The sequence below is a fragment of the Talaromyces amestolkiae genome (assembly GCF_001896365.1).
Source record: "Talaromyces amestolkiae strain CIB chromosome Unknown scaffold26.1, whole genome shotgun sequence".
Taxonomy (NCBI): Eukaryota; Fungi; Ascomycota; class Eurotiomycetes; order Eurotiales; family Trichocomaceae; genus Talaromyces; species Talaromyces amestolkiae.
In genome coordinates, this window is record NW_024468062.1 from 353,267 (window position 1) to 369,271 (window position 16,005).

At 46.7% G+C, this 16,005-nt stretch overlaps 5 protein-coding genes across 5 annotated transcripts; 2 read left to right on the plus strand and 3 right to left on the minus strand.

The window, feature by feature from the left end:
- Positions 1 to 1,945: 1,945 nt before the first annotated feature.
- BHQ10_009766 (uncharacterized protein) lies at positions 1,946 to 2,995 on the plus strand (the record flags this gene model as incomplete). Its single annotated transcript, XM_040882716.1, has 1 exon — positions 1,946 to 2,995. The coding sequence occupies one exon, from the start codon at positions 1,946 to 1,948 to the stop codon at positions 2,993 to 2,995; it is 1,050 nt and encodes a 349-aa protein (XP_040738268.1).
- A 2,432-nt stretch (positions 2,996 to 5,427) lies between these two features.
- On the plus strand, positions 5,428 to 6,354 carry BHQ10_009767 (uncharacterized protein; the record flags this gene model as incomplete). Its single annotated transcript, XM_040882717.1, has 1 exon — positions 5,428 to 6,354. The coding sequence occupies one exon, from the start codon at positions 5,428 to 5,430 to the stop codon at positions 6,352 to 6,354; it is 927 nt and encodes a 308-aa protein (XP_040738269.1).
- Positions 6,355 to 6,652: 298 nt separating this feature from the next.
- BHQ10_009768 (uncharacterized protein) lies at positions 6,653 to 9,639 on the minus strand (the record flags this gene model as incomplete). Its single annotated transcript, XM_040882718.1, has 4 exons — positions 6,653 to 6,763; positions 6,826 to 8,750; positions 8,799 to 9,133; positions 9,188 to 9,639. 4 exons carry the CDS (start codon positions 9,637 to 9,639, stop codon positions 6,653 to 6,655), a joined length of 2,823 nt encoding a protein of 940 aa, XP_040738270.1.
- Positions 9,640 to 10,550: 911 nt separating this feature from the next.
- On the minus strand, positions 10,551 to 11,030 carry BHQ10_009769 (uncharacterized protein; the record flags this gene model as incomplete). Its single annotated transcript, XM_040882719.1, has 3 exons — positions 10,551 to 10,633; positions 10,705 to 10,800; positions 10,874 to 11,030. The coding sequence occupies 3 exons, from the start codon at positions 11,028 to 11,030 to the stop codon at positions 10,551 to 10,553; spliced, it is 336 nt and encodes a 111-aa protein (XP_040738271.1).
- A 931-nt stretch (positions 11,031 to 11,961) lies between these two features.
- BHQ10_009770 (uncharacterized protein) lies at positions 11,962 to 13,790 on the minus strand (the record flags this gene model as incomplete). The annotated part of the gene is made up of 4 exons (XM_040882721.1): positions 11,962 to 12,293; positions 12,350 to 12,972; positions 13,029 to 13,166; positions 13,234 to 13,790. The coding sequence occupies 4 exons, from the start codon at positions 13,788 to 13,790 to the stop codon at positions 11,962 to 11,964; spliced, it is 1,650 nt and encodes a 549-aa protein (XP_040738272.1).
- Positions 13,791 to 16,005: the final 2,215 nt, after the last annotated feature.

Consider the following 16,005-nt stretch of genomic DNA (forward strand, 5'->3'; position numbering starts at 1 on the left):
GGTGTAGTCCCTAACCGGTAGGAGACAGACAATGTTGTGGAAATCTAGGTAGTGCAAAGAGAATGAAGACTGGGCCTTCGTATATTTAAGTCTTCTCTCAAAAAATCTTCCTCTCTTCCGAGCGGACCGGGTCGGACTGGATGATTAATTATGTGAGTGGGTGTGTGTAAGCGCCCGAACGGTGTAGAGTAGCGTCCGGATAGTGTAGCTCCAGCCTACCCCTCCACGAAACGATAAGAAGGCGAAGTCCGCGAAAGTGGTCGGTGAGTGAATTGAAACGGAGAAACAATGAAACAAGTGAGAACCAGGAGCTTTGTCTATATCTATATACTTGTTTTTACGTCTGCCCGTGAGTCGATGCCTATGATTCACCCCCGTCCGATCCAGAGTTACTACGTAGGTACTGGCTTTCGTCATCGATGCCTGTCCGTCGGACCTGTCTGCCTCAACTCTACTATGTATTCTCCTCTCTCGCAGGGTAATCAGATAGCGCCTAGAATTCGAGCTAACCAACCTATGAGCACGATCTTACGCGTCCTGGGCCCAATGACTTCATACAATGGATCTGTACGACCGCCCCAAAGTAGACTATGTAGACCGACAAATCGACCCATCGATCAGCCACGGCCGTGTCTTATTGGCTTGTCGCTGCATTGTCTAGATCTATGGCCCTTTTGTGCTGCAAACGGCCGTCTGTGCCGAATCCGGCCGGCTAACTTCAACTCAACAGCTGCCATGTACTGCCGGAGATGCTGCGATTTGTTTCAAAAGACATTTCAATAGTAAGTAATCTGTAAAAGTACACTATACTTATTCTTCTGTGACTCATGACTCGCTGACTACAAGGTAGGTACCAGAAGTCAATTACGTCGATACCTCCCCGACTTTCTGTTTTGATCAGGCATTAATCGTTGAAAAACTCCTCTCTCGTGATCAGACCTGACCAAAAGCAAAGATGTAATCATCGCATCACAGCAAAAGCAAATAAAGTTGGGCCAAAGATAGAATCCCGACGATCACTCTCCGTGCATTGTGCGCCTTTGATGTCAGATCGCTGAAACTGCGTCTGGCGGTTAAACTGGTCGAATTAGCTAACAAACCGGCCCTGTCGTTAAGCAAGGATTGTTCTTGGCCAACGGTTGCCCTTGTTCTGTCGATGGCTGACGCAACCCCACAACTCACTTACTTACTTACGTAGTACAAGGTGTTTGTAACACAGTAACAAATAGGGCGCTTATTTGCGACAACTCGCGACAAGTTTATTTATATGTGTTTGAGAATACGATGCCTTTCAGCTGGGCGGTGTATGACAAGGTGAGTGTCTCAAGTCGCGCTATTGAGAGACTGATTCGGTGGGCGATTCGACATGGCGATGCTTGGCTGGAAGCCAATCAGGTGGGCTGATGACGGCATCAAATTGGGTTTGCATACGCACCTGATCTCATGTCTAGCCCTAGCCCTAATGCCCTAGCCGCAATGCCCTAATTCTTCTACGTAGAAGAAACTCGGACAGGTAAGGCTGGAAGTACTTGTATCTTTCTTTCTTTGTGATCTGGTTTCTTCTGTTCACATCGGAGCTTAACATATGCGAACTACGTATCAGAACCCATCGAGTTGGCCTGGCCACCAATAAGATACTTGACGTTTGGAGCTCGTATAGATCTAACCCGAATCGGAAGGGATTTCAAGAAATAGCAGATCAAAGCATAGATAGATGGCCGATAAAGTATGTGACTATTCCAGTGCATGTTACTTATATAGGTTAGATATATACGAGACATGCAAAATGATCACTTTCTGACAAATACACTGTTCGATGCTCTTGACTTGGTAAATGTATACAAGAAGTGGTCTATATAAACCATGACAGTCTATCATCTTCTCGAAGAACCTCTCTTCAGATCCAAATCATTCCTTGAAAATCATCTATCCTGAAAAAAGCAAAATGCCAAAAGTCCTCGTCACCGGTGCAAACGGCTACATCGGCAACGCCGTCGCCAAAGCCTTCAACCGCGCCGGCTGGACAACATACGGCCTCATCCGCCGCGCCGCCGACGCCTCGGACCTATCCCAAAACGAGATATATCCCATCATCGGCACGCCTCAGGACATATCCCTGACCGAAAACCAGGAGCACTGCGTCTTCGACGTCGTTGTGTCCAATACCGAGGATTGGTCGGATTATGATGGTCATTTCCGTCATGTCAAGGCTATGTTGACGCATATTGGGAAGCGTACATGGCATATTACTGGAGTAAGAACGCTGGTGTTGTTTAGCAGTGGGTGCAAAGATTATGGGATAACGGGAAAGCATGGTGATGCAGATTTGGCTCCGCATATGGAGTCGAGTCCGTTGAATGTGTTCCCGTTTCTCCAGGCGAGGACAAAAAGTGCTGCTGCCCTGCTAGAAGATGGCAACAACGGCAATCTACCCTTTGATGTTGTTGTGTTGCGACCGACGAATGTCTATGGTTATGGCTCTAGCTTCTATGGCTATCTGTTCGCATGGGCAGACAAAGCAAAGAAGGATGGAAACAAGGTGTTGCGAGTTGCCGCTGACCCGAACACCATCATGCACTCTACTCATGTTGATGACTGTGCACTCGCGTATCTGAGTCTGGCAGAGCATCCCGTCAGAGACGAGATCAAGGGCCAGGCTTTCAACATCTCAAACGCAAGATATGAGACGCTGCGCGAGGTCTGTGAGGCTTTGGCCAAGTCATATGAATTGTCGGTCGAGTATGAAGAGCCCAGGGCATTCAAGGATATCAAGCTAGGAATGATCGAAGCGATTGTTCAATATTCACAATGGGTGTCGTCCGACAAAATTCGTCAGTTGACTGGGTGGAAAGAGCAGCGAGCTTTCTTCGCTGCCGGTATTGCGCAGTATCGAATGTCCTTTGAAGCGGCGCTTGCTGCTAAGCATCAGGGGACTGTGAAGGTATACGAAAATTTCCAGAATCCGTCCATTTCAGGCCGTGAGTGGAAATCATAGTATTAGCTCAGAATGTATCCAGTTGACAAATTCATTATTACATTGCTTCCATGTAGTACAAGCTCATCTCAAATTGCTAAATGAGTGTAGCACCTCTAATAATTTCCAGCATCCCTCCGACAAAACTTGACTGAAGACTGGATTGTGAGCAATGGAGCGAGTAACAGTCAATTCACTGTCCGCTGGCCTGATTAGAGACGCAATATAGGCAGTAAGTCCCAGATCAAACCCTTTTCCACAACGGCAAATCTTTGATACGGTATCGTATGCTTTTCGACGGATAGACGCATTCTGGCTGTACATCGACGAAACAAATATAGAGCAAAAGACACCGAGAAAGGGGAAAAGAGATTGACTTGATGATTTCATCGCCGGACTGTTGTTGTCTTGTGCAATGTTCTGACTACTTTTGAAAATCCGATGCAATGGGCATGTAGAGCAAGTAACCGGATCAGGCGAAGCTTTGACGAGAGTATCTCCGAGATTTGCTATATGTGTCAGATCAAATTCTGAAGTTTCAAACGGTTGTTGACCAGCTCGGGAATCCACGAGGAGCCGGAATTTGAGGGAAAAGGCGCAGGTTGCAAGAATATAAGAATCGCAAACTTGCGACGTGGGGACACCATGGGTGAGGTAGAGGTTGAATGAGAAAATCCAACAATCGAGTGCAAGAAGCTCCTCTTGAATTAAGGAATTATCACCATGGTCGGTTAACCCCTTCTCAAAAACTTGGATCTGCCGCCTCAAAAATAGCTTGGTCAAGATCGCAAGAAAGCTTTCTCTAGCCTCGTCAAGGTCTGGGAAGCCCGCCGGGTATTCATCAGTAGACTCATCAAGCACCAAATATCTTGCACAATCAGGCATATCGAAATGTGTGATTTGACACATCAAGCGAACGAAAAACGACCGTATTATTTTCGTCGACACATAAGACTCATCCTCCAGATTCTCTCGCTCACTCGAAACTCCCTGAAATAAAGCAAAACCAGATTGCAAATGAGCAAGCGCCGACTGATAATGCCCTTGGGTTGATTCTAAACTGAMAAAAAGCAGAMAAGCCAATAACGAAATGGACATTGTCTTCTTGTTGTCTGTTGTGTAGGTATCAGAATTTTGTTGTGATACAAGACTCTGTATAGCTTTGCCGTAGTGTTGCATGGCAATAATCCTCCGCTGCATCTCAGGTGGACCGGTTATTTGGTATCGATATATCTCATGTAATATACCCATGGCCACCATAGCATGTCTTATCGCTGGCTCATGAAGAATATCTTGCCGCCGATACGGTCCCGTAAGCTCTGATGGGAAACATTTCGTAATCCAGTAGAAGAAACAATCAAGAGCATATTCTTCCTCGACGGCCTCCGAGAGTCCATCCTTCCAGTAGACAGAAGGGATTTGCGGCACGTAGTATGTAATTTTGAATGCCCGAGGCTTTTTTTTCGATGCATTGATGTCCGCGTAACCGGCGCACTGGCGCTTCGAACGAATACACCTTTGACATGCGGGCTTTGCCTCGTCACATTTCACTCTTCTCTCTCTGGACGGTTGTAAGTAATTCGATGCTCTTGTTGGAAGTGGATGACTAACTTGCAGGTCAGACAGCCAGTGCGAGTCTTGCTCAAGACCATGCGGCTTCTGCTTGCTTTATTTGTCGGATGCATGGCTCGTCAAATCCTTGACGTTCTGCTTATTTATACAAGGTAAAGTTGTAGATCAACAATCGATCGAAGACGATGAGATATGCTTAGGTAGACACTAATCCCGATTATGCCTGTTGAGCCTGAGGCATCAACAAGTGTACTATATATGTCCTATGATTGGTCAGTTGCGGCACCTCGCACAGCCCTATTTTCCAATCTTAGCAAGAGAATGATGCGTATACAAAACTGATATCAAGAAGGCTCATGTTTCAACAGAGGGCCACGTCAGATCGGACGGAACGAAGCCAGGTGCCACCATTAGATATGGCTTTCTCTTCATTTTCTGAATAGCTATGAAGAAGTAAATGAGGTCCGAAGGCAGCCACGCTAATCCCAATATGCCGGATATAAGAGCCTGAGGCAGCAACATGTCATATGCAGTGCAAGATCGACAGCCCACGTCAATTCGTCCTGATGTGGATATAGTTAACAAAAGATGTCTATTTAGCTGATCATAAGCTTGCCATACTTACTACAATTTAACTGATATGATTTTAATCAGTGATGAATACTAAGCAAACTGGCATGGCGATAAGCATCATAGTTTCGGAGATATCCACCAACGGCCCGCATCGAGGCAAGAAGTTTCCGACTCGAATGCSCCTGCCACCATGATTCTGACGACCTACATTCCTGAACAAATCTCGCTTTGACTGTGAAATCTCCCGTTCGCACACATTATACAGCATACAGATCAACCGCAAAACTTCATCTGAAGGAAGAGGAAGCATGACCTCAACACCAGAAACGGTTCCCACTACCCTCGACCAACCCACCATGGCACGAACAACCACCCTCCTCACGAACCTCAACACCGTCCTTGCCCGCATCTCTGCTGCCTCATCCACCTTCCCATCAACCTCAACATCCACAMCCCGCCGACACAGACCCGCCAACAAACCCGTGCGCCTGGTAGCAGTCTCAAAACTCAAGCCCGCATCCGACGTTCTCGCCTTATACTCGCCCTCTGTACCTGCCGAAGAATCTTCCCTCCCGTCAACAACTACGACAACGACATCGACCCCTTCAGCGATACAACAACTTCACTTCGGCGAGAATTACTTCCAAGAACTCCTCGAAAAGTCCCGCGTCCTTCCACGCGGCATAAAATGGCATTTCATTGGCGGTCTACAATCAAACAAATGCGCTAGCTTGGCCCGCGATGTGCGCGGTCTCTGGGCCGTGGAGAGCGTAGATACAGAAAAGAAGGCGAAATTACTTGACAAGGGCTGGGGAGAACGGGACATCGCATCATTATCTGCAGAAGAGCAGCAACAAAAGCTGCGGGTGTATGTGCAAGTCAACACGTCAGGCGAGGAGGCAAAATCTGGCGTTGAGCCTGCCGCAACCCCGGCGTTGTGTCAGTATATTCGTGAGCAGTGCCCGCGCCTCAAGTTACAGGGTCTCATGACCATCGGCGCCATAGCGCGGTCAAAAGAAAGCGCAAATGAGAATGCGGATTTTGTCTCGTTGATTGAGACGAGGGAGGCTGTCATTGAGTCGTTGGGTTTGACGGAGCAGGAAGCGGATGATTTTGAGTTGAGCATGGGGATGAGTTCGGACTTTGAAGGGGCGATTGCGCTGGGGAGTGATCAGGTGCGTGTTGGGACGACCATATTTGGGGAGAGGCCTCCGAAGGCTAGTGCTACTTCTTGATCATCCTCGTTCATTCTTGTTGGGTTGCTTTTTGTGCTGAAGTACAAATAATTCATGTACACGTATATACATTTTAAATGATGCATATTAAGAATAGAACGCGAATCAAATGACTGAGACGAATGAACAACGCTGTCGATGCCAGTCTTCAAAGTAAACAAACATGAATCTGAACCATGAATAATGCGTGTATCCAGATTGATCAAAAGATAGATAGGAATCTTCTGCCCTCATCACAAATAATATTCGTTTGATCATGAGTGGACACTCATATCCCACTTTTTCTCACTTATCCTTTTCACTGCAAATCAGCATCAACGCTGACTCCGATCGATAGTCGTTGCTCCATCTGTCGCGCAAGTATTTGGGGTACGTTCTCCTGTGTTGCCCGAATCGTGATACGATACATCTAAGACATCACATTAGCTACCCGATATAACAAGAAAGAGGGAGGGGGGCGGCGAGGCTTACATTTTTCTCATAGTTCGGCTCAAGTCGTAACAAACAACCCGTTTTACCATTCTCGACCTGATATACGGCACAGCCCACAATGTTACTAGCGTTCGGGTCCACGCCGTTGAGAATTTTCCATCCAAAGCCAGTCACAACAGACTTGGTAAACTTTTCGTGTATCATGCGTCCCTTTCCGGTTACATTGAATGTCTTTTGGGCTTCGAGCGGTGCACCCCCGATTTGTCGCCATCTCTTGAAAAAGTCTTCTGCTGATAGGTCGGATGGATCCATATATCTGTGCATCAATATCGGAAGTTGGAGTGTATAAGCTTGCAAAGCACCTGCAAGATAAGATATACGGATCGTTGGCGCATCCGAGAATGGTCCGTGGGCCTCGACGAATATCGTCTGCTGTGTCTGTCCAGCTGGTTGAATGGTTGAATCAGGCAAATTCTTTGTATCAATCTTCAGATGCGGCGAGGCGGGATTGTCCAATGTCGTGGTGAAAGATCCAATCGGGAAGGAGGCTTTGTTTGTGAAATACATCTTGACCACACCGAGATGTGCCCGGTACTCCGAGCGCAAGCCAACCTGGATCTGAGCATCTTCAAACAAAACACCTTCATCGGCAAAATACAGCCGGTTGAAGCCGTATTCCCAGTCGGGACTCAAGTGAGCAGCACTTGCTAGGTTGGGCGGGGGAGCAGATGGCTTCGATGACATGTCTAGGCCAGCAAGATCTCTGGATGCACCGCCATTGTTGGCACTTCCATTGGCGGTACCGTTGCGACCGCCATTGACAATTGTCGTGAATGTGCGCTTCAAGCCTGTTGTCTGCGCCATAAGAACTTCCTGTTTGTCCGTATTAGCATCCTTGCCTCCGACAACCCACGTTCTTTTGTCGCTCGTTCCAGCGGTCTTTTGGTGCAAACGCGACAGCAGCACACTAGCTCTTTCGGAGAATGGTGGCATTTCATCACACACGGTTCGTAACAGATCATCAGAAGGCATAGTGGCCAGCCTCAAATACTCGTATGCTCTTTGTTGTAATTCAGGATCTGGCGAGTGGCTGTATAGCCTGAACATCTGCAGCAACTGGGGTTTGATTTCGGGGAACAAGTTGACGAATTTTATGAATGACGAAAGAATCATAGCACGAGTGTTATCAGAGCAAGTAAACATCTTTGGCTGCAGTGCCAGGAATTGCTCGATCGGGCTGCAACCCTTGTTCTCGGCGATCAAGTGACCAAATTCTCCAAGCACGTAGCTGCCTATCTTGATCAAGCTGTCATGGCAGTCTCCCTTCAGGTATTTTAGTAGATGATCTGCAGCATAAGCTTGCAGTTCTTCGTTGTTGGTGACAATCTGGATAACTCGCTGCCACACCTCGTCACTGACATGGTCACCGGCCATAGCAAGCAGTTTGACAGAGGTATCAATATACCATTGAGCGTCAGTGGCATACTTCTCAGCCAAAATGGCAACTTTGAGTACCATCTCTTCCCGAATAGCGTAGTCGGCTGACTGTAGGTACGATAGAAGTTCGGCCACAATGGTTCGTGCGTTTGTTACATCGCACATGCTATAAAGAAGGTCCAATCCTTTTCGTCGAACGCTAATATCGCGATCTCTCAATGAACCCAGAATATATGGTTGGTGGCTTTTAATAGGGTCCAGGGTCTCTGCTCGAGCAGCAAAATGAGTCATGGCTTCTAGGCCAAGATAGCGAACATTGGTTTCGCGTGATTGGATGAATTTTCCGAGTCGTGAAGAAATCTGCATCATCAAGGCATGCTCCGTGTCGAGGTGAATGAGCAGGTTGATGGCCTCGAATAGAATGGCATTCTGGGCATTGTTTTGCTGCACGTTCTTGGGTGTGTCCATGGCCGAGTTCATGATTTGTTCCAATGACTGTCGAATCAATTCTCTGACATGAGTGTCATCTAAATAGCGTCAGTGACCTTGCAGCGTCAAGTTGGCAAATAACATACCAGATGGAGGATAATATTGCAACAGTCGAAGCAGCTTTACTTGAAGCCACGGGTTAGGTACCCGGTAGTAGAGATAATCAGCCGACACGTCTCCGTCTACAGCGATCTTCTTTAGTCGTTGAGCAGCTTTGACATAGCTTCCTTTGTATTGTTCCGGGTTCTCTTGCACCAGAGCCATCACAAGAGATGTGACCGATAGCGTCACACCCATATCCGGGTCGTCCATGATTGAGATGATACGCTCAGCCCATTCCGGCTGGACGATTGAGGGGTGTTTTCGGTAGAGACGGAGCAGGGTCAAAGCGGCTTTCTTCTTGACGAAAGATTTAGATGTTCTGTCAAATACTTAGCAAGGTCCTAGTCAAATCACGACGGAGGAAAAAGCATACGGTGAAATCAAAAGCCTATGGACTTCCGAGCTCAAAGCTTCACCCAACTCCCTCCCACCAACAGTCGCAATGGCATGCAACGCCAGGCAATTGTTCAACTCATTCATATCCAACAAATCCTTCCGGATACTATTCACCACTAAATGGAGCAGCTCATGCTGCTCATGCAAGAACAAAGTAACGGCCAAGTACCCAATTTGCTTTTCCGAATAATTCTTTGCCGAAATCAAATTGACGGCCTCCAAGTGTCCGAACTCAACATCGTAACCCTGTATATAGACGTACAGCAATTTGCAGACGTATTTTTTCCTCTGATAGCCATTCAAGTTGCCGTCGCGGAATTTCTGGCGAATGTTGGCAAGTTCTTTATTGATGCGCTTCTCTTCGAGTTCTCGAGCCCGTGCGTTTCGCAAGTCGGCGATGAACTGGACCAGGCCTCGCATGGACGACATGTTGGGTTAATCGTTTCGAGTCGTAACTAAATATCCAATAGTGATAATATTCTGCTGGGTTGTGAATTTCCTTCTTCAAAAGAAAGAACTAAATCGCCGAACCATTCAACATAGTCATGTAATCAATGGCTTTCGTAACCTCTCATCCCACACGGCATATAATATCACACATTGCGCATTTCATAACAAGGTCAAGTTCGAACGGACGGCGAGGTAATTAACGATGCGATGCGACGCGACGATACGCTGGATTCGACTGGCTGTGGTTAAATCAAATGACGTTTCTATAGAAATATAATAAGGGGTCTCTCCGGTTAGGCTCAAAATAATAGTGGCACTTTTGACGGACAAGGGAGGGGACCCACACTAAGCATGAAGCAACAATACAACCGATTAACAGTACTCGGACAATTATTTAAGAAGATAAATTAAATGAAGGTGTTATTTTTGAGTTGGACCAAAGGCCCTTCGACTGGTCAATCGACAATAGAGCCCTCTTGTCGAGGAGATATTGCTGTTGTTGACAGCTCTCCGTGGGACTAATATTTAGTCCGACTCCCGACCGGCGGTTAGTTGCTGCCAAGACAGAAGTCCAGAACATAGCCGCCGGAGAGGATTATCTTTGATGCGTGCGGCTGAAGCACGTGAGTCTACTTGACAATTTTAAAATACTACTATGTAGTCATCATGTAAATCTTATCATTGTGTGTTGAAATATCTAACAGGCTTGGTATCAATACATCCACCAATTTCGACCGTCTCATAAAACATAACAGCATGCTTAACATCCCACTCCAAAAGCAATCCCAAACTCCATATCCGTTCACCATTCACAATGCAAAACAGGAGGAAATATCTTCAAGTACGTCATATCGAGAACCGAAAACTAGTAATCCACGCAGAACAGAAACTCAGGCTTTTGTGGTGAAATCGGTCTCCAATCCTTCTTGAACAGCGGCATCGACCTTCTCGACTTTCTCGCATGTGCATGATCCTATAAAAGTTGTCGTCAGTACTCTGTTCAATCGATCAATCGAAAGATAGAGAGAGAGAGAAAGAGCATACCAGCAGGTCTCTGTCCGCACGCACACGCATCTCCATCTACGGGGCGATTCTCAGTCACGGATCGCTCGCACGTACACTGACCGGCAGGTCTCATCCCTACACCAAAGCAGTTAGCCATACACCCTTTTATTGATCTTTAAGATGATGAAGGGGGGAAAAAGGAACATACGGCAAGAGCATCGAGCACCCTCGCTCTGCGGGTCATGGACGGCTTTCTTGCTGCAATCGCAATGCTCAGCGGTTGTCTTGCCGCATTCGCAGCGGGCTTGGGCGGCGCAGACGCAGCCGGTGGTTGATTGACCGCAGCAGGTTGATGGGCGAGTCATCTTGTATGTATGCGAGTAGTTTGTAGTATGAGTTGAGAGGGTGTTGAAGCAGAGTGGGTGTTGAGGTAGAGTCAATTGAACGCGGTGAGGAATATACGCATGTGAAGATTGTCGAGAAGCAGGTTCTTATACTCATCGACAGCTCCTCCACATACATCATTCTTCATGCCGCATTTGAAATACCACGTCTCTGATTGGCTGGGCGGACTAGCGATGCTTCTTGGCATACTCCAATCTCTTGCGATCATGTGACCTACAGCCAATGAGACGACGGACGAACATAAGCGATGCCTTGATGCTCACCAATCTGGCGAATCAGAGATACCAGAATTGTAATACGTCGACTGATTACATTATCGGATCTTGAAAACGGCTTTTGTATGTCATGTGATTGGCGTAGAGGTGTATGTTAGGGCTATTGTACTTGATTCTTGTACCTGCAGTATATAGTTCCTTGTACTCAATGTCGCGTGTGTTGCATAACCTGTTACTTACAGCACAGAATGAAGAACAGCACCAACAAGACATGTTGGTAGTTGTATCATATTGCATTTTATTGACAACCTATCTGGCAGTCATGCTAACCAGACAATGTACCTGAGTTCAACCCTCCCGGTCAATAATAATAATACAATGTCGAAAATCCACCTGCAGTAAGATCCAACCTCAACCAGGTCCAAACCGATACCAAAACCAAAACTCCGTCCCGTCCGTCCCCTCCTATCACCTCCTAATTGTATATACTATCCCCCCGACTAATATGTAATATGTATATTATGTTGCAAGAAGTAAGTACCGTATGTATGAAAAAGTCCCATGGCTTTTGATATAATATCCACAAGTGAATGTCGTTCCTGCTGAACTGGAAGGGAAAAAATTTTACTGTGACACAGCATGGCGAGAATTGCCCTTTGAGATGACATCGATCGCATTACCTCGTTCCTCCTGGCTGCGTAGCTGAAAGTCGATGGCTCATATCCTGGTTCTCGTATGAATATGTTCCACTCGCCGGCTCATAAGTACTCTGCTGTGATGAACGCATATACGAAGCCGGCAAGCTGACTGTAGAAGAATTTTCGTGCGTATATTGCTGATAGAAAGAATCGAAATTATATGATGGCGTAAATGGCGAGACTTGGTACTCTTGTGGTGGAGGAAGCTGACCGGTCTGCAACGAAAGAACGTGGCGATAGCCGACGGGGGTGTTGTAGGCAGACTCGGTAGATGGTGGATATTGTTCGTTGGTATGCGATGGTTGTCCTGCTATTGATCCTGATGTCAGCAACATGCAGACCCAGACAGTTACAATGGAAACCTACCTTGATATGCCATTGACGGGGGTAAAGGGCTAGTTGATTGAGTAGTCGTTCCGTGATCTACAGAACTTGCTTGAGACGAATGTCGGTCGTACGTTCCCTCTGGAATGGTGCCGGCCAATCCCGGATATGAGGCAGTCGAACGGTGAAGAGGATTCATGCTCTGTTCCGTCTTCATACCGGGTTCCGATGGGGGGATATGGAGTCTCTGAGGATACTGCCAGCCCGCATACGAGCTTGAAAAGCTATGAGATCGATTATATTCATGAGAATGTGGTGGATGTACACCCGGAACCCGTGGTAACGTTGCCGGATGGCCAGTATTATTCGTTGGCGAAAACGGTTCTGAAATTCCAGGTGAATTCACGTAATTGCCGTATGCTGATGCAGGAGAAACCGGGTATTCGTCACCGGGATTGCGCTTTATGCTGTTCATAGCTAAGGGTTTAGGTCCAGAACTGAACGAGGATCTTGCTGTTGTAGGCGATGTCGGAGATGTATTAGCTGAGTGCCTGGAATGATATGGGTGTTGTAACATTTGCGTCCTGTCGAAATGATCAGGAAGCGCTCGCGATTTCAGCACTCTATCTCTGTCCTGACTCGTGAGGCGTTTCAACTTTGCTCGTCTAGACAAAAAAATAAGTACAAATCAATCCGATCTTACTCAAGAACTCCGTCTTACCTATTCTGGAACCAAACCTGCACTTGGCGAGGACTAAGGCCAGGGATTTCTCGTGATAGTCGCTCGCGGTGGGCCGCATCTGGATGTGCCTGTCGAGTGAATTCGCTCATAAGGAAACGAGTTTGGTTATGTGTGAGGCTGAATCGTTAGTTTCATGGTTCAAGCTCACCCTTTTCTCCTTCTGTTCGCTCGAATAAAGACATACCGAAATCGTTTCGTCTTTTTACTATTATCCCCACCATCACCGGCTGATCTTCCCTGACCACCATCTCCTTCTTCGCCATTGCTAAAATCTTCACCAAGGTCCTCATCATTATCCTCGCCATGGTTTTCATGCTCATGGCCGGCTTGTGTAGCTTGCGAAGCACTCATATTGGCGCTGTGAGCGTCCCAGCTCTCCGCAGGTCGATTCTGCTCGGATACAATACCGCCTTTCTCATCTTGAACCGCGGTGCGTTCAAGTGCATTGGAACTTGAGCACTGTGAAGCGAACTGTCCACTCTCTACTGGTTTCGGCAGAGTCGTTGCACTGCTTGGTTCGCCCTGGGTGTTACCAGCACCAGGAGCGGCGTTGTCTTTGACAGGAGTAGCGGCCGAGGGCGCAAAAATTGGAGCGCCGGACGAAAGGCTCATTTTGCTTTCTTGATTTTGACCCTGGATGGCGTTACGCAGGGTAGTAGGATCTGAGGCTGGGGCCAGGGGGTGACGGTACAAGTCGGACTGCGGACTCGGGACCGAACGATATACACCGACAATCGACATTACAAATTTGCTGATTTTATTGTATACAAAATGCCGTATTGATCAATTTCTTGCCTCTGAGACGAAGCGTCGTTCCGGCAAAGCAAGGTAATTTTGGCTTGCCGAGCAGCGAATCCAGTCCTTCACTGTAGGCCCTGGAGACGAATGGATGTCGTTGAAACGGGAGAATGAACCTCCAGAATGCAAAGAACCGAAGCGTCCGACGGCAAAACAAGCGGGATGACGAATCCAATTTCAAGTCGAACGTCCAAAACCCCTCTCAGTCTCTTGAAATCCAAGTCAAGCTAATCAGACATGTTGACTGGTCATTAAATCATCGTACTGTTAGAAGATGGTTAGCAGTTGGGACTTTGCTTGCACGTCTTTGCTTTGAGTCTCTTGGACACTTGGACAGATTCTGGCCGCGGTGATGAATGATTAGATGAAGAGGAAATGAATTATACCAACCTAGAATCAAGATGGTAGAGACAAGCCAATCCCAAACATCAAAGCCAACCCTTCTTGACTAATCAGCAACCCGCCAAACATGCATCAAATATGCAATAAGACCGCAAGAATCCGAGTCACAGAGGGCAAAGTAAAAATTGCACAAAACGGGAAAACAGAGAGACAACGAGAATCAATCACTTCATCATATCCAAGGAGGACATCGAACAAGGAAGAGGGAGCAGGAGATGAGGGAGAATGAAGGACGAAACCCAAAACACACAAAAAGGGAAGTCACGCCGTTGAGGAAGGAGGAGTATGTTAGTCAGCCTAACTGGTTAGATAACCAACTCACTAGAGAGCAGATACTCTGATGCATGGTAGTACTAGTGACAGTCTGTAATTTGACAGGAATGTTGACAGGATGGAGCTAGACAGGGCTGAAGAGGCGACTATGCCGTTTGGAATAGATGATATAGGATAGCGATCCATTACAAGAAGAGGGAAAAGAAGATGATGATGACGAGTATAGAGTAGTGGGTACATGAAATGAAGCGAGAGAGGGGGTAGGGTTGAAGAAAAGACCTCGAATAAACCATTGACTTACCTCTGGAGTACTTTTCCACGTCGCTTGGTCCTCGAATGAGATGAAAGAGAAGATTGATCAATGAATTGGCAGGAGAGAAAAGTAATAACTAATTAAAGAGATGTTCCGGGCGTCTGAGGGCAGGGACACAAGAGACACAAAAGTGGACTAGGACTAAGGAGAGAAAGTGGCTTGTGAGCATTGAGCAAGAATAAGAAATTATTATCGTTAAATCATATCTCCACCGAACCTCTCTCTCCTCTTTCTCTTGAACAGATTCACTTACAAGTGACCAGGTACACTGAACAACCAAGGGCACGGTCCAATGGATGCGTTCAAGGTTGTTGGGTCTAGATTTTAGGCACTCTGAGATTGGCCAGGATTATTTTCAAGATGAAAGTGGACGCCGTGGATATTGGATAAAACGGTCGGAGAAATGACAGACTATAGTATCGCGAATATAGTCATACTAATAAATAATAAGGATGATGCCTTGTATTGACGCCGACTGACCACTGTGAGCGAAGAGTGTACGATCTAGTCATACGCAGGGTAGACTGGCAGTTTAACTCTAATAGCTAGTTACGTATGTACGTGCTGTACCTAGGTAAAAGAGAGGACTAGAGTGTAAGAAGAAGGAGGATAAATTTGATATGGAGACGCTGTGCAAAATGGTGGCGTTTTCCTTCCCCCCCCCTCGATCTCCCTTTTAGGTTGCGCCGTTTTTTGCGGTCTCTCGTGCAATTTCAGTAATTTTACGATATGATTTCATTTCTAGATTGTATTCCCTGTTCCATGGGTACATAGATAATAGCGGCCGTCTTATATGAGTTATAATTCCTGCTGTTATAACCACTAAGTCTATCCGAATAGTCCTTAATCTGTTTTCGTTCAGTTCACGAGTCATTGGGTGTTTCACTTGAGGGATTGAGATGGATGTTCTTTCGGCGTGGGTTTGCCTGTTTAATGAATTTCCCGAAATGCAAGCTTGTTTGACATGCTCATGCAAAATAAGAGAGAGGGGGAAGCATTGAATTTCTTGATTTTCTTGATACGAGCGAGCGAGACAAATTTCGCAAGAACCCCCGTCTCGTTCTCCTCGCCTCGTCCAGTCCTTGATGTCAAATCCCCCTCTTCTCTCGCGAAAATCGCGCAAGCAACGTCCTGATAAAGAAGAGGGAAACACACAAACAAAGAAAGGTC